At 35.5% G+C, this 26284-nt stretch overlaps 6 protein-coding genes across 7 annotated transcripts in view; 4 read left to right on the top strand and 2 right to left on the bottom strand.

Moving 5' to 3' along the window:
• Positions 1-1661, bottom strand: part of Cep135 (Centrosomal protein 135kDa) — a 28707-nt gene extending 27046 nt beyond the window's left edge. Inside the window, exons 1-5 of the mRNA XM_036358138.2 lie at positions 1405-1661; positions 1121-1247; positions 902-1048; positions 614-849; positions 26-539 (exon numbers count right to left, since the gene is read on the bottom strand). Of these exons, the coding sequence (XP_036214031.2) occupies positions 26-539; positions 614-849; positions 902-1048; positions 1121-1247; positions 1405-1578 (1198 nt within the window). The 5' untranslated portion in view covers positions 1579-1661. The remainder of the gene's footprint in view (positions 1-25; positions 540-613; positions 850-901; positions 1049-1120; positions 1248-1404) is intronic.
• A 238-nt stretch (positions 1662-1899) lies between these two features.
• On the top strand, positions 1900-3687 carry mrn (general transcription factor IIH subunit 4 marionette). Its single transcript, XM_014240902.3, has 2 exons — positions 1900-2310; positions 2362-3687. Exons 1-2 carry the CDS (start codon positions 2036-2038, stop codon positions 3560-3562), a joined length of 1476 nt encoding a protein of 491 aa, XP_014096377.1. The 5' UTR covers positions 1900-2035; the 3' UTR covers positions 3563-3687.
• Positions 3625-6108, bottom strand: Ufsp2 (UFM1 specific peptidase 2). Its single transcript, XM_014240901.3, has 4 exons — positions 5948-6108; positions 5450-5866; positions 4794-5390; positions 3625-4716 (listed from the first exon to the last, which is right to left on the bottom strand). Exons 1-4 carry the CDS (start codon positions 5984-5986, stop codon positions 3913-3915), a joined length of 1857 nt encoding a protein of 618 aa, XP_014096376.2. The 5' UTR covers positions 5987-6108; the 3' UTR covers positions 3625-3912.
• Positions 6109-6608: 500 nt separating this feature from the next.
• LOC106621876 (T-cell immunomodulatory protein) lies at positions 6609-9032 on the top strand. Its single transcript, XM_014240892.3, has 3 exons — positions 6609-7078; positions 7146-8144; positions 8201-9032. The coding sequence occupies exons 1-3, from the start codon at positions 6877-6879 to the stop codon at positions 8812-8814; spliced, it is 1815 nt and encodes a 604-aa protein (XP_014096367.1). The 5' UTR covers positions 6609-6876; the 3' UTR covers positions 8815-9032.
• A 178-nt stretch (positions 9033-9210) lies between these two features.
• On the top strand, positions 9211-13466 carry LOC106621882 (ubiquitin-conjugating enzyme E2 R2). 2 transcript variants are annotated; one of them, XM_014240899.3, is made up of 4 exons: positions 9211-9365; positions 9905-10519; positions 10589-10948; positions 11014-13466. In XM_014240899.3, the coding sequence occupies exons 2-3, from the start codon at positions 9971-9973 to the stop codon at positions 10910-10912; spliced, it is 873 nt and encodes a 290-aa protein (XP_014096374.1). In that variant the 5' UTR covers positions 9211-9365; positions 9905-9970; the 3' UTR covers positions 10913-10948; positions 11014-13466. The 2 variants fall into 2 exon arrangements, with proteins under 2 accessions (XP_014096374.1, XP_069968088.1); XM_070111987.1 differs by having other exon boundaries at positions 10589-13466.
• A 767-nt stretch (positions 13467-14233) lies between these two features.
• On the top strand, positions 14234-25822 carry Neurl4 (neuralized E3 ubiquitin protein ligase 4). Its single transcript, XM_014240896.3, has 13 exons — positions 14234-14856; positions 14922-15278; positions 15361-16051; positions 16105-16591; positions 17792-17968; positions 18049-18389; positions 18462-19205; positions 19265-19536; positions 19605-19919; positions 20421-20673; positions 20730-21069; positions 21135-21248; positions 21636-25822. Exons 1-13 carry the CDS (start codon positions 14605-14607, stop codon positions 23269-23271), a joined length of 5979 nt encoding a protein of 1992 aa, XP_014096371.2. The 5' UTR covers positions 14234-14604; the 3' UTR covers positions 23272-25822.
• The last annotated feature ends 462 nt before the right edge of the window (positions 25823-26284 follow it).

Below are 26284 nucleotides of genomic sequence, written 5' to 3'. Positions count from 1 at the left end.
TTGAGATGATTGTAGAAATGCATACCCCTTTGTGTAAGTTCATTAATGCGTTCATTTAGGCGACGTTTATCAGCATTTAAGGTGGCAACTGCTGTCGAGTCGTTTGTGTTGTTTACACTATCTCCAGCCCCTCCAGCCCTGCGTCCAATTTGTGTTCTATTATCACCTCCTCTCTCTTGTCTATTGCGCAATTTCTTTAACTCATTTTGTAAATCTTCCAATTCCTGTTCACGCTGCGCTATTTCGGTATTTGCTTGCGTTTCTACTGCTAAAGCTGCGACCTTCAGTTCAGCAAGCTCTTTTTGCAGCTGCTTATTTTGAGTTTCCAATGAAAGCGCTCTTTCCATTGCTTCATGCATTTGTTCTTGATACTCCCGTATCTTATTCCAACTTTCAGTTTTCTCCCGCTGCAAGTGTTCAATGTCTTCAGACATACCTCGCACATCTTTAAAACAGCAGTCCTTGGCTAGAGCAGCAGGCGGACGACCACCAGTAAGCAGCTCGTTCAAACGACGAATTTCACGGTCACGTGATTCAATCTTATGCATTTGCAGAAAATACGATATTATACATGAGTTTAAATAAATCAATTACATTAAATGAAAATATATACCTTTCGCTTATAGAACTCGAGTTGGTCCGTCAAATTCTTTACCCTATCTTCCAATCTGTCTATTTCATTTTTCAACGCTACACTGGGCATTTTGTCAACTGCAACGTTTGCATCATGTCCCCCATGCGAACGAGTAGTCTGGCTGGTACATTTGGTGCAACGTAAATTGCCGCCAGATTCCAAAAGTGGTGGTATGCGTTCACCAGAACGCACTGTACTTACAAACGGCTTTTTGGCTGCAAATACACATTTGATTTTATGTTTTTTATAGAATAAAAGAAAATTTACCTTTGTCTTTAACATTTCTAATATTTGGCCCAGTTATCACGCTCTGCTGTTTGGCTAAGAGTGAAGACAGTTGTTGCTGTAGCTGCTGGCATTGTTCTTCTAGGTGATATTTGTCCGTAACTAGATTACGGATTTTTTGACTTAATTCTGACACATAAAAATGTATTTATACTCAAGTTAGCAGGTAATTTTTGATTTAGAATAACTTAACAAACTTACCAAAATTTCGCTGCTCATAATCTTCTCGATCCTTTAAATTTTGTTGATGCAGCTGATTGCATTCAGACAATAGACGCGAATTGTCACACTTGTATGGCTCCACACCTAATTCCCAACAAGATTTTTCCTACGACGAGAATGAAAAAAATCAAATGATTTCATATGTTTTGGCACTACAAAAAATATATTGTTGACCATGGCAACGGCCTGAAGTCACTACAACTAAATATGGTATAGTATTCTACTGATATATTTGGAAAAACAAAAATTTTTCCACACTTTACCTCCAATAGGTCGACAATTTTTTTCTTTGCATCTCTTAGGCTTTCCGTTGATTTAACCAAATCCTCAAAAAGAGCTGCAACTAAGGGTATACCAGCCAAGGGCAAAGTCTGTGTGTATCCCAGAACATCAAGTTTTTGTCGTAAATTGTTAAATACTCCATCACTTGCACTCATATTACTGTTTAATATGAAATATTCATAACAATTCTTAATGTTATTCAAAAACAAAGCCGAATCAAAATTAAGCGCGCCCGACAACAAATGTCAAAAGTTTTGAACACTTTCGTTTACTATTGTGAACAGTATAATTAGAAATATGGTAAGATAAAAAGAAAAAAAATTGTTAAAATTATAAAAATATAGTTTAGGTACTAACACAAATAAAAAATTAAAACCTGATATTATTTTATAACATGATATATTATTGGTATATTATTAAAATATATAGTGTCGAATATGCAGATTTCAATAATTTTTTCTGTCATTGTGAATAGAAATAATGGAAAGAACTTGCATTAATATATCCACTGCTTTATAGCAATAGTTGTTTATTGGGCACAAAATACAAATTAGCCGGCTAAATTTTGGCTCCTATTTGATAAATAAGAAAAAAGATACAAATTTTATCAAAATGTCAGATACAAAAGCTGGTCGTTCTGGTCCCACCACATCCACCTACGCGCTTATACCAAAGCCGGCCAATTTACAGTGTATGGATCTGCAGGAATATTTGCGCACGAGAACAGCAGAAACATTGGAGAAATTGTATAATTATCCAACAATTTGTTTAGCCGTATACAGAGAACTTCCAGAAATCTCACGACAATTTGTAATACGTATACTTTTTGTGGAACAGCCAGTGCCACAAGCCGTGGTCGCATCTTGGGGATCACAACATTACGCAAAGTTTGTAACTGAGTTCCTTTCCGGTTATTTAATTACGTATTAATTTTACAGAGAGCAGGCAGCATCTACAGCATGTCTTACAGAACTCAACGTTTGGCGAGTAACAGCTATACCTGGTGGCTTATCAGCCTGGGAACTTTGTCCGACTTTTAAAAAGAATTTGAAAATAGCTTTACTGGGTGGGGGTAAACCATGGTCAATGTCACATACGCTAGAGAAAGATTCAAAACCACGAGATATAGCCTTTCTAGATTCTTACGCCATGGCGCGTTGGCGTTGTGTCCTTCATTATATGGTGGGCACTGGCAGTTCCAACAAGGCGCAAGACAGTGAGGGTATCAGTCCGGATGCAGTGCGTATACTCCTACATGCTAATCTCATGAAGCGCGATGAACGAGATGGCATAACCATTACACGTCAAGGATTTCAATTTTTGCTACTTGACACACAATCACAGGTGTGGCACTTTATGTTGCAATACCTAGACACCTGCGAAGAACGTGGCCTCTCGTTGCCAGACTGTCTTTCAATGTTATTTCAATTGAGTTTCTCCACATTAGGGAGAGACTACAGTTCGGAAGGTATGAGTCCAAAAATGCTAACCTTTCTACAACATTTACGAGAATTTGGACTTGTATTTCAACGTAAACGTAAAGAGGGACGTTTCTATCCAACTCGACTGGCACTAAACGTAACTAACAAACACGCAGCCGTACCAGCAGTAATAAATGAGGATGACAAAGCGCAGGAGAGCGGTTATATTGTGGTAGAAACAAATTACCGTGTATATGCGTACACAGACTCGCCACTACAAGTAGCCGTTCTAGGCCTGTTTACCGAATTGCTATATCGTTTCCCCAATTTAGTGGTCGGTGTACTGACACGCGACTCTGTGCGCCAAGCGTTACGCGGCGGTATCACTGCAGATCAAATAGTTAGCTATTTGGAACAGTATTCTCATCCGAACATGAAATTAACTGAGTCGGCAATCAAATCAAAATCTCCACTACCACCAACCGTTGTGGACCAAATAAAATTATGGGAACTTGAGCGTAATCGTTTCACCTATACAGAAGGTGTGGTCTATAACCAATTTTTATCGCAAGCTGATTTTGTAACGCTACGTGACTATGCACAATCTATTAATGTGCTGGTACACATGAATGAGCGTACGCGCACAATGGTTGTCACCAAAAATGGGCATGATGATGTAAAACGCTTCTGGAAACGATATTCGAAGAGTGGCGGATAATTGTTTGCTGAGCTAAGTAAATAACATGCCCTACATTCAGTAACTGACAAGAGCTTGTAAAGTTTTTGTATGTATAGTAAATAATTTTTAATAAAAGTACGTACATGTGTGCTTAATATTACAAATGCTGCTCGTACTGGCTTGTTTGAATATTTTTTCTATTATAAAAAAATAAGACATATTGCCAAACATATAAATTGCTAATTTTAGATGCGCAAAAACAAAAACAAACAAAAAATAAAAATAAAAATGCAAATGGTAACAAACTATGCCTGGAAACAAATCTTTACGCGTAAAAAATGAGTAAACATTGACTTTTGAAAACATACGCAAACATCGCACTGGTATCATTAAAATATAATCGGTCGCTGTGGCATACAAAGATTGTAGTAGCTCTTTTTATCCCAAAAATCACCACCCTTCCAACCACACCAACCCTTCGTCTGTATCATGTGTAAATCGTCTGCGCCCGTATAATGCGGATCTAATATCAGAAACTTAACTTTCCCCGTTTGCGAGCAGTAGTCGATGCCGATTATGGTGTGTGCCAATACGCCACCTCCGATCATAATGGGTGTACCTTGTGTTTGAAAATGCATGGCCAAATCAGAAGCAAGATTAGCTACTTCGGCGCCAGAAGTAACGTGCTGTATTCTTGAGTCAACGTTAAGAAAGCCTTGAAGACACATGCTGACTTCCGTAGAACCTATCCATTGTGTGGATCCAACGAAATTGGCTTGCTTATCGCCAATATTTACTAAATGTTTTTGTATTTCGTGATGAGTTGGTACTGGTTTTTCTGTATATCCTTGCAGCAGAAACCATGAACAAATCGTCTGCAATGATCGATACGCACATCCCCAACCTTTATCTTGCATTTGTTGTTGCAAATAATGATAGTAATAGTAATTTCCCTGCACAAGATATTGTCTACCGTCGGCAATGCCACTAGGTCGCAAACCCACATGTGTGTTCACCAACGGTGCTGGTTTGCTAAGCTCATCATAGAAGAGACAGTGGTTGGCACGTCGAAAATATGGTCGTGTGACCGGTAATCCAAAATGCCGATGTAATTTCTTACGTTTATCCTGTACACTAGTTTCATCATCCGATACTCCGTCCAAGTACGAACACGACAAGAAATGTCCAAACTCCTGAAAAATATTATATATAAAAAATTTACAGTTGATTTGGAACTTCATGAAAATATTTATGTATTCGTATCACAGACCTGAGGAAAAAAGTGGTAGCCAGAAGGCCTAAGCAGCTGTGGTGTTTCAGTGGAATTGTCTAAACGCTCTACCATGCTTTGTTCGAATAGTCGCAATGAGCGGCATATGCTTTCGATAAGTATGTCGTACAATCGACTTACTTTGGTGCTTTTGCAAAGCATCGCCATCGCTTCTACCTCTAATGGCATACATACTTTTTCTTCTTCACGTTTTACACACATTGCAACTGCGGGCGGTGCCGTTTGATTACTGCCACCCGTACTCTCTATTGCATTGCGTTCTCGTGTTTTACACCGTAGCACATTAATTCGTAATATATCATAAGCGCAACCTAGTGCTCCAAATACATTCGCTAATGACACACTCGCACTTTGCACTTTCTTTTTGCTACCTTTTTCGACATACTCATGATTCTCATCTGCACTGCTTATAGCTTTACTCACGGCATTTAAAACATTGTTAATTAGCGATTCATTTGTTATGCCCTGACCTTGTGCCCCGGCGCTTGTTACAAAGATTTTAGTAGATTGTAAACAAAAAGCTAAACTGCCGCCGGAGAGCAATTTACGTAACGCATGCATTTCTTTTCGTACCGCCTAAAAATAAATAATTATTATAAATAAAATATCAACAATAGTAATCATTATCCCACTACCTCTACTGTTTGTGGTGTATAAAGCTCCAGACTACATTTTAGTTTTGTGAAACAAAAATCACGATACAATTGTTCTGCTTCCATAATTTCATAAGGCACCTCTTCCAATTTACTGTGTATAAAAACACATGCACGCATTCCTACAAGTGTGCCCAACTCGCACTGTAATAATATTGGGTTATCTGTAATATCTACGTCCTTTAAGATTTCATTTAAATGTGCCTCAGCATCGGTGCAGTCGCCGAATTTTACCAATCCGCACAAATCTAGTTCTGCAGGAAATTTATATTGAATTTGTTCGTAATTCAGATGTCCAATAGTGGACTCAACATTAAATGCCATAAGTAACAATGTGCCTTCTCCATATAGAACTCCAAAGAGGCAGCCGCTGCATTGCTGTTTGATGCGCTCGAGACGCTGTGGTAATTAAAAAAGTCATACTTCATAAGCTTCAAAGGCATCAGTTAAACACATCATCGTTCATTGCAAACTACTTACCTTCAACAGAAATACAGATATTTTAAGTTTCGGCAACATTTTAAATATTTATTTGCACTTTTCCCTGGAAAAATTTACAATTTACATGTACAAAATGGTATGTGTTGGCAAATTTTGACCGTAATTGTTGGGCAGTGAGAATAATGATGTTAAAAAGAATAAAAAACAATGACAGATGAGAAGGCCGTTGTGCTGCCAAGTTACATACGACGTGGTCAAAACAAAACCGATATATAAGAGACGGATAATGTAATATATAATAAGAGATCCAATTATAATTTTACACATTTTTTTTTTAATCAATAGGGAATTCGCTCTTTATTTTATGGCAGAGAATGTAAATTTTCTCTATATATACGAACGAAATTTCCGTAGTTTGTGTAGTCGCATACTCTACTCAACCTTATGAGACTTTATACATGAAATTAAAGTGGTATGTTCCATAATCCGTATACACATTTACGGGTTTCCATAATAATAATCGTCAACATATAAGTTAATCTATATCTACATATTTTTAATCCTAATTTTTAAATTCTCTGATATAAGCTAATCTATATCTATATATTTTTAATCCTAATTTTTAAAAAATTGAAAGAAAATTTAATTGTAACCAATAGAAAAGCAACTCTGCCCAATCAGACAGCTGACAAATTCTACTTTGTTTAGCTTATATTATCTTCTGACTCACTATTCTCCGAATTTTTCATAATTAATAAGTATATTAATTTAAGTAAATAAAAGAAATACAATAAGAAATAATAAGAAAGAAGCAAAAACCGTGCGTAGTGCAAAATAAGCGAGAGCAATTTTTATTAGGTGAAAGTGAAAACACCGATTTTCTCGATTTCAATCATTGTAAATCGATATTAGCAGACAATGAGATTTTACTAATAATACTGAAAGTTTAACACAAAAAATAGTAAACAATGCAGTATTATACCGAGAAGAGTGTAAAAGCTGCAATATTGCTAACGTTTATTACATTGTCCAGATGCAGTGATATCACGCAGCAAGTATTTGGCGATGTAAAGGAAGGCATTGTTGCAGCATTTGGGGATTTCAACTCTGACGAGTTAACTGATGTCTTTTTAATAAGAGATCAAATGAGTACCCTAGAAATTCTATATGGTATTTCATCTTCATACATATATTTATTGTACATTAATTTATTATAATTTATATATTTCTTTTAAAGGTGCTTATACGGAACCTCTCTTGCGACATGGTCCCTATTGTAATTTCGATGGGTATGAAATCACTAGTGTAGTACCAGGAGATTTCGATGGTGATGCTTTAATGGATGTACTTGTAACGCTACGACCAAAACGAAATGCGGTGAAAAATATTTATAATATACATGTCAATTGGGGCGGTCCAGATGGTATTAATTGCTCCAATGTTGGAAATCCAATTTTAATCACCCAAGGTGAGCCTTTGGCATTGGACTTTAATCGTGATATGATCATCGATCTGTTCGGATTGGATAAAAATGGTGAGCGAGCATTCTGGATATTTCAACCTCAACGAAAAGCTCCAGAAAAACGTACACAAGCACCACCAAGCGGTTCGGAACAAACTACCGCATCTATACGTATACCTAATGCTAATGCCTATTTAGATTTTAACGGTGACTTCACAGCTGACCTTATAGTACAAACAGAAAAGAACTATGAGGTGTGGTACGGTCGTATTGAAGAAAAGGAGGATTTTAGTTATAATCACAGCATTGATATTGATATCATTGGTTCATCAAATTTCATGATTGGTCAAGCGGTATTTGCTGATTTTGAGTTAGAGGGCGTCGAAAATATTATATTACCCGTTTGCATACAAACAGACTGCTCAAACTCAACAGTTTTGGTGTACGATGGTAAAAGCTTCCGTGATGTTCATGTAAACTTTAAGGATCCACAAGGTGTACTATGGGGCTTTGTTCCATCAATTGAATCAGATGTTTACCTTAAAACCATCACAGCACGTAGCGGAGACTTTAATATGGATGGTTATCCCGATTTAATTATAACACTTCATACTATTAGCGGACCAAAGCGTATGCAAACTTTTCTTTTAGAGAATGTGCCATGCAAAATGTGTAACAAACCCCTAAAACGTACTTTTGAAGTTAAATGGAATGGTTTAAGTCCAATGGGGAATGAAACTGTCGCCGGCGCATTTTACGATTTCTATCAAGATGGTATATAATTTAAAATGCCTAAATGCACATATAACAATAATTTTCCTATTTTAAAGGTGTTCTCGATGTTATACTCATTGAAAAAACTAAACAAGGAAAGTATCGACCACTAGCATTCCGTAACACACTGGACTATGATGCAAATTTTGTTAAAGTTATTGTTCTTACGGGACTTATAAATAGTAAAAATCCTACACAAACAACACCATTAGGTAGGAAGCGACGAACTTATGGCACGAATTTACCTGGTCCACGTATTACCTACTCTACCACCACACAAGAGGGCGACCAACAACAAGGTTCAAGTGTTCAACTTCCACAATCAGCTTATTTCGCTCTGCAACTGCCATATACTATTTTCGGTCTTGGACGTACACCCAATTTCGTAGACTCGCTAACAGTTGGTTTGGGCAGCAAATCACGTACTTGGACACAAGTTATACCGAACTCACAGATTATTGTTGTACCGAAGCCAGTGAGTGAACCACAGCATTGGAAAGCTCAGCTTTTCGTTACACCCAGTAAATTGATTTTAATGAGTGTGGTGGCATTGGGCGGCACATGCCTGGTCATAGTGCTTATTATACTGGTTTTGTATATTAAAGAAAAACGTGAAGACAAGCAAGAAAAACTGCAAGAAGCTCATCGTTTCCATTTTGATGCAATGTAAAATAATTGCAATTTTCAATGCAGTACGCATTGCTTCTTGAAATGCTTATATCTATATATAATTTTATTCGATACCTAGTTTAAAATCCTATTTTAATTGGAAAAGTGATTTTTATTTGTATGTCTTTATTGGTAATACTTTATTAGTTATTTTTTAATGAATGTCTATAAAAATGCGCTCTTTGAGTGAACATTAATAAATTAAATTAACACCTCTAACCTTAATAGTATTTATTATTAAAAATGGAACATTTATGAAGTATAGCTATCGTTCTTGTTTTTTCGTATAAATAAAATCATAGATAAAAATAAAATGTTTCGTTCTTTACGTGGGAAAAATAAGTTGGATAAATAACATTATACAACACTTTTTTGACAGTGCAGCCAAGTGAATATAAACGATGGCATGGCAACACTGTCAACTCCATGTCTGAGTTTGGCAAAGTGAAATCGGCGAAAAAAAATCATTGTTCATTGCTCACACGAAAATACAGTAACTTATAGTTAAGAAGATTATTTTCATAAAAAGCGGATTCAGAAAAGTCTTTAGAAGTGAGTTTTTTCTTCAGTTAATAACTACGATAACGATATAAAATATACATTAGTATATATTATGTCGATTGTAAAACTATTGAGGTGCAAACAAGTCGTGTAAAAAAAGAATTCTTCCAGATTGCATAGTGCATGTGGATGTATGTGATTTGTTTTATTTTTTGTTGTTTAAGGCCGCTTATTTTACCTTTGCCGTTACTGGAGCGCCTAGATAATAACAGAATTATTTAAACAGAACAATATATGCAACTTTGGGGCAAGAAACTTGACGACGAAGAGTAAATTTATGTGCTAAAATTGCATCGATTCAAGGGATTGTATGTGTCTTAATCAACTGCTTTGTGCCTAGCCCCAATAACGATACATGCTCACCTTGACGTATCACTGATGACGGCTAATAAACGATAGGCATGGAGCATTGACCCTCAAACGCAATTGTTAATAAAAATTTAATTAATGTTTGCATTTATATCAGTAAAACTTCGTACACTGAAACAATATATATATTTGTAATAATTTGTTTTAATTTTTTTTTGTAGCAAACAAATCAATCAAATTTCAACTTTAAACTGAATAAATAAGCGAAACCTTATCAACTGCCCAAAATGTCCGCAAATACAGCATCCACATCGAATCCGACGAGATCGTCTAACGCAACGACGATGACTTCGCATATCTTAAACGCAGCTAGCTCTAGTACACCCAGTAGACCGGCGGTACGTGCATTAGCGCTTGAATACAAATCACTACAAGAAGAGCCAGTTGAAGGTTTCCGTGTAAAATTGCTAAATGAAGATAATCTCTTTGAATGGGAGGTGGCAATATTTGGACCGCCGGATACACTTTATCAGGGAGGATATTTCAAAGCGCACATGAAATTTCCACAAGATTACCCATATTCACCGCCATCTATACGCTTCCTGACAAAAGTTTGGCATCCAAATGTTTATGAAAATGGAGATCTCTGTATATCCATATTACATCCACCGGTAGATGATCCTCAAAGTGGTGAACTGCCTTGTGAACGATGGAATCCAACGCAAAATGTGCGCACCATATTGCTGTCGGTTATATCGCTGCTAAATGAGCCGAACACATACTCGCCAGCTAATGTTGATGCATCGGTTATGTACCGGAGGTGGCGTGATTCGCAGGTAAAATAGTTTTTATTTTTATTTTTATTTGCTTTAACCAGAAGTGCTAACTAATTTTATATTTTTTAGGGAAAGGATAACGAATACCCAAGCATTATACGCAAACAGGCACAGGCAGCCAATGCGGATGCTATAAGAGAGGGTATTGTTGTGCCGATGACACTTGAGGATTATTGCCTTAAGCCGGCACGTAAAACGTCTACAGAACCGACGCTAGACACAAATTTCTTTGACGATGATTATGATTTGGAAACTGAAGATGATTTACCCACTGACGATGATGATGAAGACGATGACTATGACCTTGATGAAGACAACACAAATACGAAGCGTAAAGATAATGGCACCGCGGATGAATCGGCTGATGACAGTGGTAAAGGTGAGACATCGTAATCTCACATTCAAAGAAATAATTTTTTGCTGCGGAGTGTGAGTTGAAGGTAGAAATGGCAAAAGATAAAATTGTGTGAGATTTTTTTTTTTTTTTTAAAAAGGTCGCAAGAAATTTCTATGCAGCGCATAAGTGGCAACAAAATTCAGGAACAATTTAGCACTTATATAGTGTATATATTTATAATAAAACATGAAACGACAAATGAAAAAAGAAAAGCACACTTATACTTTTGCTAAACATAAAGAAATCTAAATGAAAAAATTTGACTTCGAAAAAGCAATAATCTAAATTTACCGTAATACGTTTTTTTTGTAAATGAAATAATAAATAAACAAACATGCATACATATACAATAAATAAATGATATAATTAGAAGTGTGCAGATTAGTTTAGCAACAATTAAGTGTTTTTGTCAAAAAAGTAACAATAAAAAATATTAAACAAAAACTTAACAAAAATAATACATGTAAAGAGTAATAACAAAGATTAAAGCCAAATAACTGAAATTAACTGACAGAACAAATAGCAACAAAATGCCATAAACGTAACGCTATAAATAACAACTAAAAAACTTTAATTGTAGAATGCAAATGCAACGCTTTGAAACACTACATTTACTAAACTATGCATAATGACGTCAAATGGACGACAAAAATAGTTTATGTTAAAGAAATATATTACCACCTTTTACAAAAGTTAGTTCACGCTAGTTATCACGCTGTTTTCAATGTACCGCCAAATGACAAGCTGGTTACTCTTGATTACCGGTGCGTGTACAGTTATCACAACTCAATACAGTTGCAACAGCACTACATTGTCTGGTCTGTTACCCTTGAGACATGTTTACACAATTTTTAACTATTTAACTGTTACTTTCAACAAAATACACAAGTGTGTTTTAACATAATGCAATTCAGTTTTGAAAACATTGATTTTTTTTGTTCATATAATACTACTTGTATACACGTATTTTTACTTAGTTTAATTTCGACACAGCAATACATAGCTTGTATTTTAAGTATGTTTATATACAATTTATTTTGGTATTCATCATATACATGCATACATATTCACATGTACTGTTTTGTTCTAGAGCTATTATATTTTTATACTCATATGCGTACATATTACATACGTAAAAATTTGTAATGTTTTATGTGTTTAAGATTTCGATTTTCTGCATTATTAGAAAATAGAAAGCTGGTGTTAACGTACCAACGAATTATTTATTAATTAATTAATTTCGTCTATATGTATGTATGTAAATTTTCTATGTAATATGCATTCAAATGAATACCGGTTTTAATATGTATACACCATATAAAATAAATTAAAAAAAAAAAATTTACCAAAAAATGTGGCAATGCAAAATTTTATCAAGATCTAAATGCACAAGTGAAAACGAAAATTGGCTCAAAGTAATATACAAACATTAGTTTCTAAACCATGCAAAACAAAAAACGGATGAATTTAAAGAAAATCGTTTTTAATACAAAAAAAATTTAACTGAAATATTATATATACATACATACTTTAAGCTAAACTTGTAGATTTTTCAAAATCACTAACATACATATGTAAGAAACTATTTTTTGCAATGCAACGCTAAAACCGCATCGTTTGCAGTTGTATTAAAAAAATTTCAAACAAATTTCCTGTGCTAACAATTGTTTTAATTTTCTCTGTCCTTTATTCAAATTATCGTAACATAAAATAATTTAAACAATGCAATTTCATACAAAGTAAGCGTTGAGTAATGTAACATATTAAATAAAAACATAATTAATAATATATTAAAATGCGATATAGTTTGAATTTAAAGATGCAGCAATTTTCTTAAACTTAACCTAAAATTCTGAAAACTCTAATGATGCAACTTACTATAGTGAATTATTAAATGATTTTCAATTCATGTCGCAAAAGCCGTTGCATTGAAAATTGAACATATTTTAAGTGAAAATAAGGCATAGTAAGTAATATATATACATACATATACAATAAATATACATACTGGAGAACGCATTATATAATAGCAACGCTTTTAATTTATGCCAATATGTATTGACATACATAGTTTTCCTGAATCCATTCAGAACAGTTTATAACTTAACATTAGAATTCCTCTTCATATAAAAATATTAAAAGAAAACTAAATCTAATATCAAATATGTAGTAACTATAAATTGTAATATTCAAATTAAGTAAACGGAAAGCTCAGATACAGAGGTATAAAATAATTGCAATGATGAACATCATACATAAGTATACTATAAAAAGTATGTACGTTCTAAAACCTAAATAAATCTTTAATGATGATATTCAAAACATATGCAATAATATTGTATAACTAGTAAATGGAATGCTGACTGTCAAATTCTACGATTGTAAGATATATTCTCTGAAAAAAAAAAAAATATATATATATATATATAACTAATGATAAGATGTGACACTCCTTGCCCAAATGTAAAACTTCACCGTTCAAAGAACGCGTAATTCTGTTGTCGAATAAATCCTTCACATTTTATAACCATACAATTAAACGAAAGTAAATAGTTAGTTTTAAATAAGTTTGTTACACTGAACGCGCGCAGTAAGTAGTTAGCGGAGAAAATTTTGTCTATTATAAGTTACAGAAAACCTTCGTCCATTTTGAGGAATGACAGCGAGTTGCAAGTTCCTGGTTGTATTAAAAAACGATGTTTTCTGGTTACGTAGGCCCCACTGTCATGGCTGCTATTCGACGATCTAACACTGATGCAGCGCTGAGTAATAATTTTATTTCGCTAAACAATGTTAAATTGCAATTTCTGTTTACTGGTTATGAATAAGTTTATATTTATAACCAACATTATAGTTTAATATAAAAAAGAAATAAAAAAACAACCTATCGGCAATTGTCTTTGCAACAATAGCAATATAAACAAAACACAGCTGATTTTACTCATCTTGCAATTCACAATTATGCAGAAACAATTCGTACACAAAATTAACTGCAACAAATTTAACATATACGCACTTTCTATTTGCATATTGAGTTAATTATTGATAACAGCAAAGTCGATAGCAGTGCATTTAAATTAATTTATTATTTACTCAAACTCAAGTTAAATACAATTTTTAAAATACTTTTGAATTTTTTACAACCTGGCAGTACCTGTGTTTTATTTGCTTTTTACTCCCTAAATTAGCAGTTTTTGTTATTATTCCAAATTCGCATTTTGCGTTGTTTTACACTTATCATTCGTAAATATTTGTTTTCTTATCAGACATTTCATTTTCTTATTTTCGCATCTTTATGTCAACGGCAGTTTGTTTTAATATTGCTGCGCCTGTGAATGAAGAGAAAAAAGTAGAATAGATAAGATTTTCACTTTTCGTGAAAATTGAAAGAAAATTAAAATTTTAAATTGTATATATACGATAAAGAAAAATTCACAGAAATTTTCATTGCAAATTTAAAGAATAGCAACCATTTACATTGGTGTGCGGGTGTTGTGCGAAACGGGCGGAGTCAGTGACTGGTAATAGTGCGGCGAAAACGATCGATTCTTTCAGTGCCTAGGCAGACAACAAAGGCAGTACATTTGCCGAGAATTCTGCTAACTAATAGAATTATTGTCTGGGAGTAGCAATACCTCAAATAAGAAAGTTTTTTTTTTAATAGTTGTTGGTTTTGTGTGCGAATTTAATGGCTACAGGCGGTGGAGGTGCGGTTGGGTTATGCGGGTCCGGCAGCGGCGGTATCGGTGCAACGGCAGGCTCTAATGCCATAAATTTACAAGCACTCCAAACATTCCATCATCGTTGTGGACGCCGTATAACGCTTTCCAATGGCAACCGCACGGCAGCGCGTTCTGTGCGTGATTTTAGTCATGCGCTGGTTTTTAGCGCCGAACCGCTGACAGACGATGTACTCTTCGAAGTGGTTATTGAGAAGAAGGTTGGTATGCAGGAGTGCAAGTGGTTAATACAAATTAAAGTTACTATGTACACTTTTTAATTTAGAACCATTCTTGGGGTGGCAGTATTGAAATTGGTGTGACATCCGAATCGCCAGAGAAGTTGGAACTGCCTTCCTGTGCTACGGCAATGCGTAACGGCACATGGGTAATGTCCGGCATCGATGTGCGCAAAGACGGCGTTTGCCTAATAGAATTCTATGGCACTGACTTGGAGACATTGGGCGAACGCGATCGTGTTGGCGTAATGCGCACTTCCAGCAATGAATTAGTATTTTATGTTAATGGTGAGCCACAAGGTGTGGCGGCGCGTAATATGCCCAAGACATTGTGGGCATTGGTTGATTTGTACGGCCGTTGTGTGCAAGTATCACTCTGCCCTACGGATGTGGGCGGCTCAGGGGTGAGTGTATAAAATTTGCATTTGGGCATCTAAGTTTTTTTTTATTATTTTTTTTTATACAAAATTTTTTTCTTTTACGTAGGACTACGCCGAAACATCTGTCCAGCAAGCACATCAAATTGTGCAAAATATCGACGTACCGATGAGTGTGGATGTGACTGTAGTTTCAGCTGCATCGCCGACCACAAACAACGCCTGTACAGCCAACAATAATAGCAGTGGCGGTGGTCTAGTTTCAACCATGAGCACGAATTCAGATATTAATGCCGCACTTGCAAGTCTAGGCAGCGCAGGCGCCGCTGCAATTTCCGCCATTTCGCAAACTGGCTTGCATAGCGCTTTACCGTTAGCTTCCTCGGCTGCGGCAGTGATTGCGAATAACACGTCAACGTTGCAAAACGTTGGTGACTTTTATGATACGGATAGATTACGTTTTCACACACGTTGCGGCTCGCTTGTGAAGCTTTCACCCCATTGTCGCAGCGCTGAACGCCGTCGACCGTTAGATGAGTTCAACAATGGTGTGGTGATGACACATCGGCCGTTAAAGGATAATGAGCTGTTTGAGATACGCATTGATAAATTGGTGGACAAATGGTCCGGCTCTATTGAAGTTGGTGTGACTACGCACAATCCATCGGTGCTGCACTTTCCAGCCACAATGACGAATATGCGCAGCGGCACTATAATGATGTCCGGCTGTGGCATACTGACAAATGGCAAGGGCACACGGCGCCAGTACGGCGAATTCAATTTAGATGAACTTCGTGAAGGTAAATTGTATACATAAATGTTGCAATTACCATTTTATGCGCGCATTTTGCAGGCGATCGTGTGGGTATGATGCGCAAGTCTAATGGAAATCTACATTACTATATAAATGGTCAGGATCAGGGCGTGGCTGCAACACGTGTTGCTCAAACGCTTTGGGGTGTCATAGATCTATACGGCATGACTACCAAGGTGACGATTGTGGATCGTGATGAGCGTGAACAACAAAATCTAGTAACACGACGCAATAATCTTATACTCACAGCCGCTTCGGGTTTAAACAGCGGCAATACGGCAATCGATAGTATCGGTGCAGCAACTGTATTTATCACGGCGAATTCGGCTACACCGACACCTGTATTGAGTTTGCTTAGCCCCGAAGGTGAAGTCAATTCAGCGGTTGCTGCTGCAGCGGCAGCGTTGGGCGACTCAACGTTATCTGGCACCAATACGCAGCGTAATGACGATCGTCTAACCTTCCATCCGATCTGTGGTTCGCATGCTACGGTCACACATAGTGGACGCACAGCGCTGCGCCCGAAGTGAGTTTGACGCTTGAAAGACAGTTTAGTTTATAAATTTTTTTTGATATAACAAATATCAAAATATTTTTGTTAATAGAAAAATGCTTTTTATACAATTTTTTACAATATATATTATTTAGTCAAAATTAATTTATTTAATTAATGTATTAAAATATGTGTTAAGTTTTTTTCGAATTTTTTTGTAATTGTTTCAGTCTTTTATTTTTTTTCCATAACTTTTTTTTTAAATCTTTTTCATAAACTTTTTTTTTTTATTTGATTCCACAAAAAATTAAAATTTCCATGATTTGTTTTTTTTTTTCAATTCTTTCCATAATCTTGTTTTTTAATTTTTTCCATAATTAAAAAATTTTTTTTTTTACTTTTTAAAAAGTTTTTTTTCAAATTAATTTGTTTCATAATTTTTTTTTAATTTCATACATTTTTTTTATTTTTTTAATTTTCTCATCATGTTTTTTTCTTAATTTTTCCATGGATTTTTTTTTCATAAATTATTTTGTTATTTTTATCATAAATTATTTTTTCAATTTTTACATACATTTTTTTCTATTTTTTTCATAATTTTTTTCTTAACGTTTTAACTAGGTTTCTTTTTTATTATTTTCATAAATTATTTTGTTATTTTTACCATAAATTATAGTAGTTTTTATTCTTTCCAATATATATTTTTTTTAATTTTAATTTTAAAATTTATTGTTAATTTTTTCCATACTTTTTTTTAAATTCCTTTTTCTTAACTCTTTTTTAATTTCCATAATTGTTTTTTGTTTTTCAATTTTTCATAAATTTAATTTTTATTTATTTTTAGTTTGTTATTTTAATTTTTTATATTTTTTAAATTTTTAAAATTTTTTTTCTAAATTTTTTTTTAATTTTTTTTTTTTTTAATTATTATTTTTTATTAATTTTGTAATTTTTATTTATTTATTAATTTTTTGTTTAAAATTTTTAGATTTTTTTTTACTTATTTTTTAATATTTTACTTGTTTTTTAATTTTAATTTTTGTTTAAATTCTTCCCATAATTTTTTTTTGTAATTCTTTCTATACATTGTTTTTTATTAGACTAAATATATTTTTTTTTAAATATTTAATATATTTTAATTTTTTTTTAATTATATTAATTTAATATTTACATTTAAATAATTTTATATTGTCTCATATAATATCATAATATTTTTATATTTCATATTTCTAGCGCATCTGATGACTTCAATAATGGGGTTGTGCTAACACGTCGTCCCTTACGTCCAAACGAGCTATTCCAAGTGCGTCTCGAACGTGTCGTTACAAAATGGGCTGGCTCCGTAGAGATGGGTGTGACCACGCACAGCGCTGAAGAGTTGGACTTTCCGTTTACCATGACCAATGTGCGGTAGGAAACGCCAGAATAACACAGATTCTAAAATATTTTCAAAAATAAAACTAAAACCTAATTGATTGGTAACCTTACAGCTCGGGCACTTGGATGATGACTGGCAATGGTGTTATGCACAACGGCATTACGGTCATCGAGCAATATGGTCAAAATCTTGACCGTTTGCAGGTAGGTGATCGTGTTGGTGTCGTGCGCAAGGACGATGGCACCTTACATTTCTGGGTGAATGGCGTGGATCAGGGACCGGCAGCGACCAATGTGCCCGAACGCGTCTTTGGTGTGATCGATCTCTATGGGCAGGCGGCGCAGGCTAGCATAATAGACACATCTGAATGTGGCAGTCCGGATACGGGAAATTCAACCATCTCCAATACAACGCTTTACAGTGAGCCACCCTTGCGCTTCCATACCATACATGGTGTGTTGAATGAATTAATCGAGTTCGCTGTTGTGATGGTTTATATTGTTACAATTTTTTTTTTTGCTTTAGGCAAAAATGCTGGCATCTCAAATGGCGGTCTCACCGCTTCCCGTCCTAATTCGCTGGCCGAATTCAATGATGCCATAGTCTTCAGTAATCGTCCACTACGTCAGCGTGAACTCTTCGAGGTTGCGCTCGATACCATGGTGCGTCACTGGTCGGGCAACATAGAGATCGGTGTGACGGGTACACGCCCCGAAGATATACAACTTGCTGCCAATGCAACCGACTTGGATGCCAACGATATGATAATACTCTGTGGTTCGATGATCTTTCATAATCGTAAAACTATACGCTCCAATGTGCTCATCGATTTGGATAGCTTGGGCGAGGGCACACGTGTTGGTGTAATGCGTAATGGCGATTATGTGCATTTCTTCATCGATGGCGTCGATCAGGGACCAGCTTGTGAGTGTCGCATGCCCAATGTGTGGGCAGTAATCGATTTGTATGGGCAGTGTGCGCAAGTGACGCTCACACAGTCGCAGCCCGATATACGTGCACCGTATGCGACCAGCGAGAATTCGCAAAGCTGTCAAGCTACATCGGTTATACAGCCGGCAACGTCGGAATTGAAGCATCGTTGGACCTGCATATCGGGTAATGTGACATTATCGCAAAGCTGGACGGTGGCTTCACGTATTACCGGCGCTTCGGCGGCACTCTCGCGTTGTGTGGTTTTCTCCGAGCATCCGCTTAGTGTGGGTGCGCCATTCGAAATCAAACTGATCTCGCACAATCCGCTTTTTGCAGGTTCGTAACTGTTGTAGTCTACACTTTTTTTAACTTTAAAATTTTGTTGCTTTTCAAAGGTTGTCTCAATATCGGCGTTACCGACTTAAATCTCTCCGACGATTATGTGCGCAAAAATATACCGTTAAGTATTAAACGCATTCCTGCCAATGTTTGGTATGTATCTGGCAATGAGGTGCGTCACAATTCGACGCTGCTGCAGCGTTCAATGGCTTCCTTGGAGTGGCTGCGTGTCGGCGATCGTGTTGCGCTCGAGTTGACGCCGGCGCGCACGCTGCGCATACTGTTGAACTCGGAGGACATGAATATACAGTTTCAGAATGTGCCCAATGTGCGTAACGGTGCTGCATATATTATTACTGTATACATATTTAATAGTACATTTCGTCCCGTTTCTAGGATGTCTACGTCGTTGTTGAGCTACAAGGTTCGACCATGGCTGTGCAAGTGATCTCTTCACAGGGTCCAACCTCACCGTTGCGTCCGTGTAGTTTACGCCTACAAGACTCGCTCGACTTTGGTGTTGATCCGCTCAATAAGCAAGACTCGATGCTGGAATCAATCGATTCGGAGATGCAAACTTACGAGTTCTCCGAGCTACATGGCAAACATGTGCGTCTGTTGGATGAACATCGTTCGGCGATGCGCGTGCAGTCTTACAATCAAGGCGTCGTATTTGTCGGCAAACCTTTATGCAAGGGCGAAAGCATTAGTGTGAGTGGACAACAGCTTTTTTATTGTCTTTTTTTTATTTAAAAAAAAAAACAATTGTTGTATATAATATATTTTTTTTATATTTAAAAAAATTTTTTTTTTTGTTAATATATTTTTTTTATATATTTTTTTATATATTTTTTGTATATACATTTTTTTATATATGTTTTTATATATATATTTTTTTATATATATATTTTTTTATTGTTTTGGTTTTATTTTTTAAAAAAAAATTTTTAATATATATAATTATTTTTTTATATTTTTTTTAATATATTTTTTTTTATACATTTTTTTTAATATACGTATATAATTATTTTTTTACATTTTTTATATATATATTTTTTTTTTATTTATTTTTTTTTTTATTTATTTTTTTTTTATTTATTTTTTTTTATATTTATTTTTTTATATTGTATTTTTTATATATACATACATATTAATTTTTTTTTTTTAATATTTTTTCTTTATCAAATATGTAATTAATCTTTTAACCTACAGATCAAAGTGGACGCTGTAAATCCGAAATGGAAGGGCACGATAGGCGTCGGTGTGGTCGCAGCGTGCCCGCAACCCACAAGCGTGTCACAATTGCCGATCTCAATTTTGCATTGTAAGCGTCCGTGCTGGGTGGCCACCCACGATTACATCAATATAAATGGCCAAAAAATAGCCTCGAAGTATGGCGAAGCGCTAGAACAAATACAGCCCGGCACAGTCATCACCATGACACTTTCCAATGTCGGCATGTTGGGTGAGTGCGTGGCCTATATTTGTATGTCTTTTCTTTTTATCAAGCTTCTCTCGCAGTAATAATGGTTGGTTCCATTAATTTGGAGGACTTGGCGGCCGGTTTACCCAATCACGTCTACCCTGTCTTCGATCTCTACGGAAAATGTGAGAAAATATCGCTAATTACCAGCAATGATGTGGGCCGCAATAGTACGCCGATCATTGAGGAGGCAGCCGCGTTGGAATATGACAATTTGCAGGAGCAAGATGGTGGTGTGCCACAATGTGAAAAAGCCGATTTGGAGATGCATGAAAAGGAAACGGAACAGCTGTCGCAACAACAGCAGCAGGCAATGCAAACCAGTGTAGGAGCGGTGGGCGCTGTAGCTGCGGGCAGCGGTACCAGCAATGCTGCAATGTAAGTTAAAACAAATATTTTTAAATTTTTTATAAATTCTAAATATATTTCTTGATACTCAACAGGAATCGGTCGGTGATGGAGAGCGTGTCGGAGAATTTATTGTTGAATATTTCTATTAAAAATCGTACATTGGAGCAAAATCGCGCTGTTGAGTCGAATGCGGCTAACACTTCGTGGTATGTAAATGTGTTATTGTTGAGTTATATTGTTAAGTATTAAGCACCGAAGCTATAATACGCTTTACAGGTGTCTTTCATATAACATAAAAGGGTATAAAAAGGTATTTATCTTTATTTTGATCGTTCAATTTATATGTCAGCTATGTGCTATAGTGGCATGATCTAAACAATATGTTCGGACATTGCAGCGTTGCCTTGGATAATTTTAAATGCTTGTCAAATAAAAAATTTTCCAAAAAGAACGTGTGCAAACTTTCAGATCGATATCTCAAAAACTGAGCGAACATAGCTAAATCAATTCAGCTATAATCTATAATACATAATCTATAAATGTAATACAGCTTTATATAAAATTAATTTCTTCTTTCACGCTCTCATTTTCAGCTGTCTACGTGAGTCGTTACAACTACAACACAATACCAATCTCAACATACAACGCAGTCAGAGTACGCAACGTTTCCAAAACGCAATGAATGCGTCGGCTAACTCCACAACGCCAGGTGGCGCTATTGTTGACACTATAGCGGCTTCAACATCCACCGCAACCAATGCAGCTGCCTCAAGTAATAATGTCGGCGCTACTACTACAACAACCACTGCTTCTTACGTCCATGATACGAATAAAGACTACGAGGCGCTCGAAGAGGCCGGCGCTGTTGGCGGTATGTCACTGCAGAGCGAACTGCGACGCTGCAGTTCCAAAGAGAATTTACTCAGCGATCAGCGATCCTCAAACAATTTGGATGCTTTGGAACAGTTAGTCAGCAGCGTTGGTATACATGGCGCAAATGCGAATACGACGGTAGCCGATAATATGACAGCTAATGAGCGTGCGCACGAAACGGATAGCAATTTAACTGCCAGCGCTACAGCTGCTGCTGCTGCTGGCGCTGGCGTGAGCGTTGCTAACTCGGAGGGAACTGTGGGTAATGTTGGTGCACACGAGAATGCGCTTGAGGAGCGCGCCGAAGCAGAAGTTGATGTGGACGACGATGACGACGATGATGACGACGACGACGATAACGATGATCTTGAGGACAATGATAATTTGGATCACTTGTTGCTATTGCAACAACAACATGATTTGTTACGCTTACGCTATCAGCAATTGAGTCAACCATTATCGGCAAATTACGGTTCACTCTCCGCGACATCAACGTCCACACAATTTGATTCACTACAGTCGATACCCTCCATCGAACGTAAGGATTGTGAATATCTGAAGTTGGTGCAACAATTTCGTGCATCACTCGTTTTGCCACAATCCTTTTTCCAACCGCTAAGCGATCCCATATGCTTTTGTGCGCACTGCAATGCATTCACCTCGGAAAAGCTACACGGTTGGGTCTATTTCAAGTTGAATCAGCAAACGGTCAACACAGCCGCCGCGCAACATTCGCTCGACACTGGCGAGTGGTTGCCACTCTACTACATGACACGTGTCGACAAAATACGCGCCATACTCGATCACGGCCAACCACTACCGCTGGAGTCGAGTTGCGAATCGCACACGAGCCTCAGCAATCAGAAGGATGAGCCCGGCACGCGTCTCGAATTGCACTTCTCACCGAACGCTGCCGGCATAGTGTCGATGAATAGCCAACACAAATACAATGTCAACTCGCATTCGTATCGCATCGGCACCGCTTTCGAAGTGTACGTGCGTCGGCAATCGCTCTGCCTGACAAATAGCAGCAAAATGAATGTAAACGCCGCGGTGGCAGCCTCATCGAGCGCTGCAGCGGCCGCGCTTAGCTTATTGGAGCGTCGTTCATCGGCGGACTTATTGCATTCGCATGAGTCGAGCAGCGGTTTGACGCTCGAACAGAGCAGTAGCAGCAGCGGTGGCGCAGGCAGCATTAGTGGCGGCTCAGCGTCGAGCGCGTCACTCAAAGACATGACGTGGTTTACGAAAGAGGCAGGCGCTTGTGTCATAACTGCGCTCATACTGAAACTGGAGAAAATAACGCCGTCTAAGGATGCCGGCGGTGGTCTCAATCTCGCTTTAGATGGAAACTAAGCGCAGGAGATTACTGTAAATGGAAAATACAACTAATGTTTTGTGGAGTACTTGAGAAATTAGGCTATATGGCTACGCTTCAATTAGCACTGCTAGTCTCTTTATCTTACGTTTTTTTTATTATAAGATTACTATTCCAAAAAGAAATCCTATATATATTTTGCACTTTTGCATACAATTTTATATATACATATAAACATATATAACGTTATAAATTATTGAAATGTAATGCAAAATTATTTTGTTTTATAGATGAACTGCTGACTGTTAAGGCAGCGCGCACTCTTCATCCATTATTTATTTATGCATAGACATTAGTTTAGTTCAGTGATAAGCACTTTGTAATGAAGGAATATTGAAGTATAAAATTATGCCCGTTGACTGCTAGCTGTAAGCAAAGCATGGTCTAAAAACTCTGCTAGTTGAAAGCTTCTAAGAATATATTATATATAAAATATACTACTGCTTGCAGCTTTGGATTTTAAGAAAATGTCTTGAAAATACTTGCAAAATTTTGCATATAACATGTTAGTGACATTCTTTGAAGCTTTTATCAAAACAATGAAGTTCGTTGAGCTTTTTTCAAAGCTATGAAGTCTACAAACCTTAAAATTCCCATATTTATTTATTTGTAGCAATAATAGTAACTAATTCAAAAACTTGTCTGGCCTTATTTACTATAACTAAATTATGGCAAGATTTTCACAATGCAATGCTAAAGCTCTTAAAACATTCTGAGATATTGAAGTTAAATGTAAAAGTTCAGAAATTTAAGTTAAATGTAAAAGTTTAACGTATACATTTACGTATGGCAATAAGTAATTGAAAGCTTTCGAATGCAAAGTCTTTACTAATTTTTTCAGATTTATAAAAATTCGGACAGAAATTATTTAGATATTAGATAAATTAGAATTAAAACATAGCTCGATCAGAAACTTCCAACGCTTGCATCTTAAATAGTTGCTAAGTACTTCTCTATCAAAAGCTTATTCAAAAAAGCTTTAGCTATGAGCTTTCATACTAATTTACATTTTCTATGAAAACTGCAATTTAATTAGGTAAATGGACATGCTTGACAATTGGCTTTATTTTCGCTTTTTTGAATAAGCTTTGAGTTTCTTAAAAGTTTCTGCAACCAAACCGGTTTTATATCATTGCTGATTTTGAGAATTTTACGATTTGCTAAAGCTTAACCTTTGTACAGTATTCTGATATTCAGAGCTTTGAGCTTTTATATTGTACTAAAAAATATAAAGGTTACTACCAGCAATTATAAGTTTTTTTTGTGCAAATTTCAAAAAAGTAAAAATTACAATTTTTTTTAATATTTCACCTTTGTTTTTAACTTTACTAACAAAAGCTTGCTAGTAAATTTTGAAGTTTCACCCTGAAAAGGAAAAACGCTGAAACTTAAGGTGTGCGCACAAAGATTTTTTGTGTTAAAAAGTAGCAAACGTTTTGGAGAATTCCAATAATGAAAGCTTTGAGCTTCTATACAATATAAAAAAATGCCTTACCTAGCTAAGTCTTCTTTTAACGGTGTATAAATTTATTAAATTCATTTGTAAAAGCTTAAATGAAAATTTTTGTAGCAAAAGCTTGCTATAAAAGCTTTGAACTTTCACAATGAGTCATCATAACTTGCATGAAGCTTACTTTTAATGGAATTGAATGAAAAAAAATGTATCAATTAACACTTTTTACAGAAATTAATTAAATGTTGTAAAATTATAACGAATATTTTTTGTAAAATTAACGAATTTTCTTTGTAAAAAAGAATTATAAAAATTTAATATCAAAACTATAGTTTTTTCGGCAAATAAAAATCACGCAATCTTTCAAAAGTAAATTCATTATATAATATCAACAAAAATACAACATGGATATTTTAGAATCTTAAAGCTGATTATTAACTAACCTAACCTAAAAAAGTAGTTATGACAGACTAAAAAAATTTGATTTCCAAAGTTTTTTTTATTTTATAAAAACCATTTAACTTGAAGCTTGATATTTATAATTGAGACCAAATATTATATTATAAATAAAATTCAGCTAACAACAGCACTGAGTAAATACACATACATATGTATATGTACATGTGGATATGTATATCTGTACATGCTTGTATTTACATTTTGAAATTCTTATATTCTAAGTCTAATTCTACGATTTTGTATGTAATTCTAATTATGATATATTTAAATGAAATAATTTCTAAAAATTGAATAATTGATGCGCCATTAGCGCCATTTTATTGTACATATATAGTATATATAAAGACATACCGACACACTTAAATATGCACAGAACTTGAACAACACATACACACACCAACATACATACTTACACTTATGCATGTCAATGCTTGGAACAATTGTAATTCGATAATTGTTCCTCAATGGCTAAGCAATTCAAATTAAAAAAATTATATACTACACACACATACACAATGGACAACACCTATACTTACATACAAATGGAATTTGATTAAAAGAGATTATAATTTCGCAAATAAATAATTAATGCTATAATTACACAATTGTGCACAAAATCATGTTTGTTTTTATTGTTGTGCAGAATTAGCGTATACTTATACAATATATGTGCAGTTATATACAAGTATAGTTACATAGAAATTACTTAGAATGAAGAGTTGAAGAGTTATTACTAGGAATATAGATGGAGATGTATGTATGTGCATGTGTCACTTTCGTTTCAAGAATTGCTGTTATAAAACAGTTAAATGCGGTGGAGCTGGTTTGTCAAGCAATAATGTAGCTAGTTGTTGTGATGAGTGTTAGGGATGAGAGTCAAGAGAGTGAGAGAAAGTAACGTTTTCGGAAACGGAAGAATAAAGCACTGTCACGTTATGGCTTGCTGTTCTTGAAACTAGTTTACCATATCCTAACTTTACCTTCACAAAGGCAGTACCCTTCACAAGTTCAGGCCAGAATATACACGAAACCTCAATATTAAAATAAAAAAAGATTTATTGCACTTTATATGAGGTTTA

This window comes from Bactrocera oleae, chromosome 6 (assembly GCF_042242935.1).
Source record: "Bactrocera oleae isolate idBacOlea1 chromosome 6, idBacOlea1, whole genome shotgun sequence".
NCBI classification, from domain to species: domain Eukaryota; kingdom Metazoa; phylum Arthropoda; class Insecta; order Diptera; family Tephritidae; genus Bactrocera; species Bactrocera oleae.
This window is presented reverse-complemented; position numbering and strand designations above follow the sequence as displayed.

Coding starts and splice junctions, on each gene's coding strand:
- mrn (XM_014240902.3), top strand. CDS start 2,036: ATGTCAGATACAAAAGCTGGTCGTTCTGGTCCCACCACATCCACCTAC. Junction 2,311..2,361: donor GGATCACAACATTACGCAAA/GTTTGTAACTGA, acceptor TTAATTTTACAG/AGAGCAGGCAGCATCTACAG.
- Ufsp2 (XM_014240901.3), bottom strand. CDS start 5,986: ATGTTGCCGAAACTTAAAATATCTGTATTTCTGTTGAAG. Junction 5,867..5,947: donor TATCTGTATTTCTGTTGAAG/GTAAGTAGTTTG, acceptor TAATTACCACAG/CGTCTCGAGCGCATCAAACA. Junction 4,717..4,793: donor GCTACCACTTTTTTCCTCAG/GTCTGTGATACG, acceptor AATATTTTTCAG/GAGTTTGGACATTTCTTGTC.
- LOC106621876 (XM_014240892.3), top strand. CDS start 6,877: ATGCAGTATTATACCGAGAAGAGTGTAAAAGCTGCAATATTGCTAACG. Junction 7,079..7,145: donor TACCCTAGAAATTCTATATG/GTATTTCATCTT, acceptor TTTCTTTTAAAG/GTGCTTATACGGAACCTCTC. Junction 8,145..8,200: donor TTACGATTTCTATCAAGATG/GTATATAATTTA, acceptor CCTATTTTAAAG/GTGTTCTCGATGTTATACTC.
- LOC106621882 (XM_014240899.3), top strand. CDS start 9,971: ATGTCCGCAAATACAGCATCCACATCGAATCCGACGAGATCGTCTAAC. Junction 10,520..10,588: donor GGAGGTGGCGTGATTCGCAG/GTAAAATAGTTT, acceptor TATATTTTTTAG/GGAAAGGATAACGAATACCC.
- Neurl4 (XM_014240896.3), top strand. CDS start 14,605: ATGGCTACAGGCGGTGGAGGTGCGGTTGGGTTATGCGGGTCCGGCAGC. Junction 15,279..15,360: donor CGGATGTGGGCGGCTCAGGG/GTGAGTGTATAA, acceptor TCTTTTACGTAG/GACTACGCCGAAACATCTGT. Junction 19,537..19,604: donor AGTTTCAGAATGTGCCCAAT/GTGCGTAACGGT, acceptor TCCCGTTTCTAG/GATGTCTACGTCGTTGTTGA.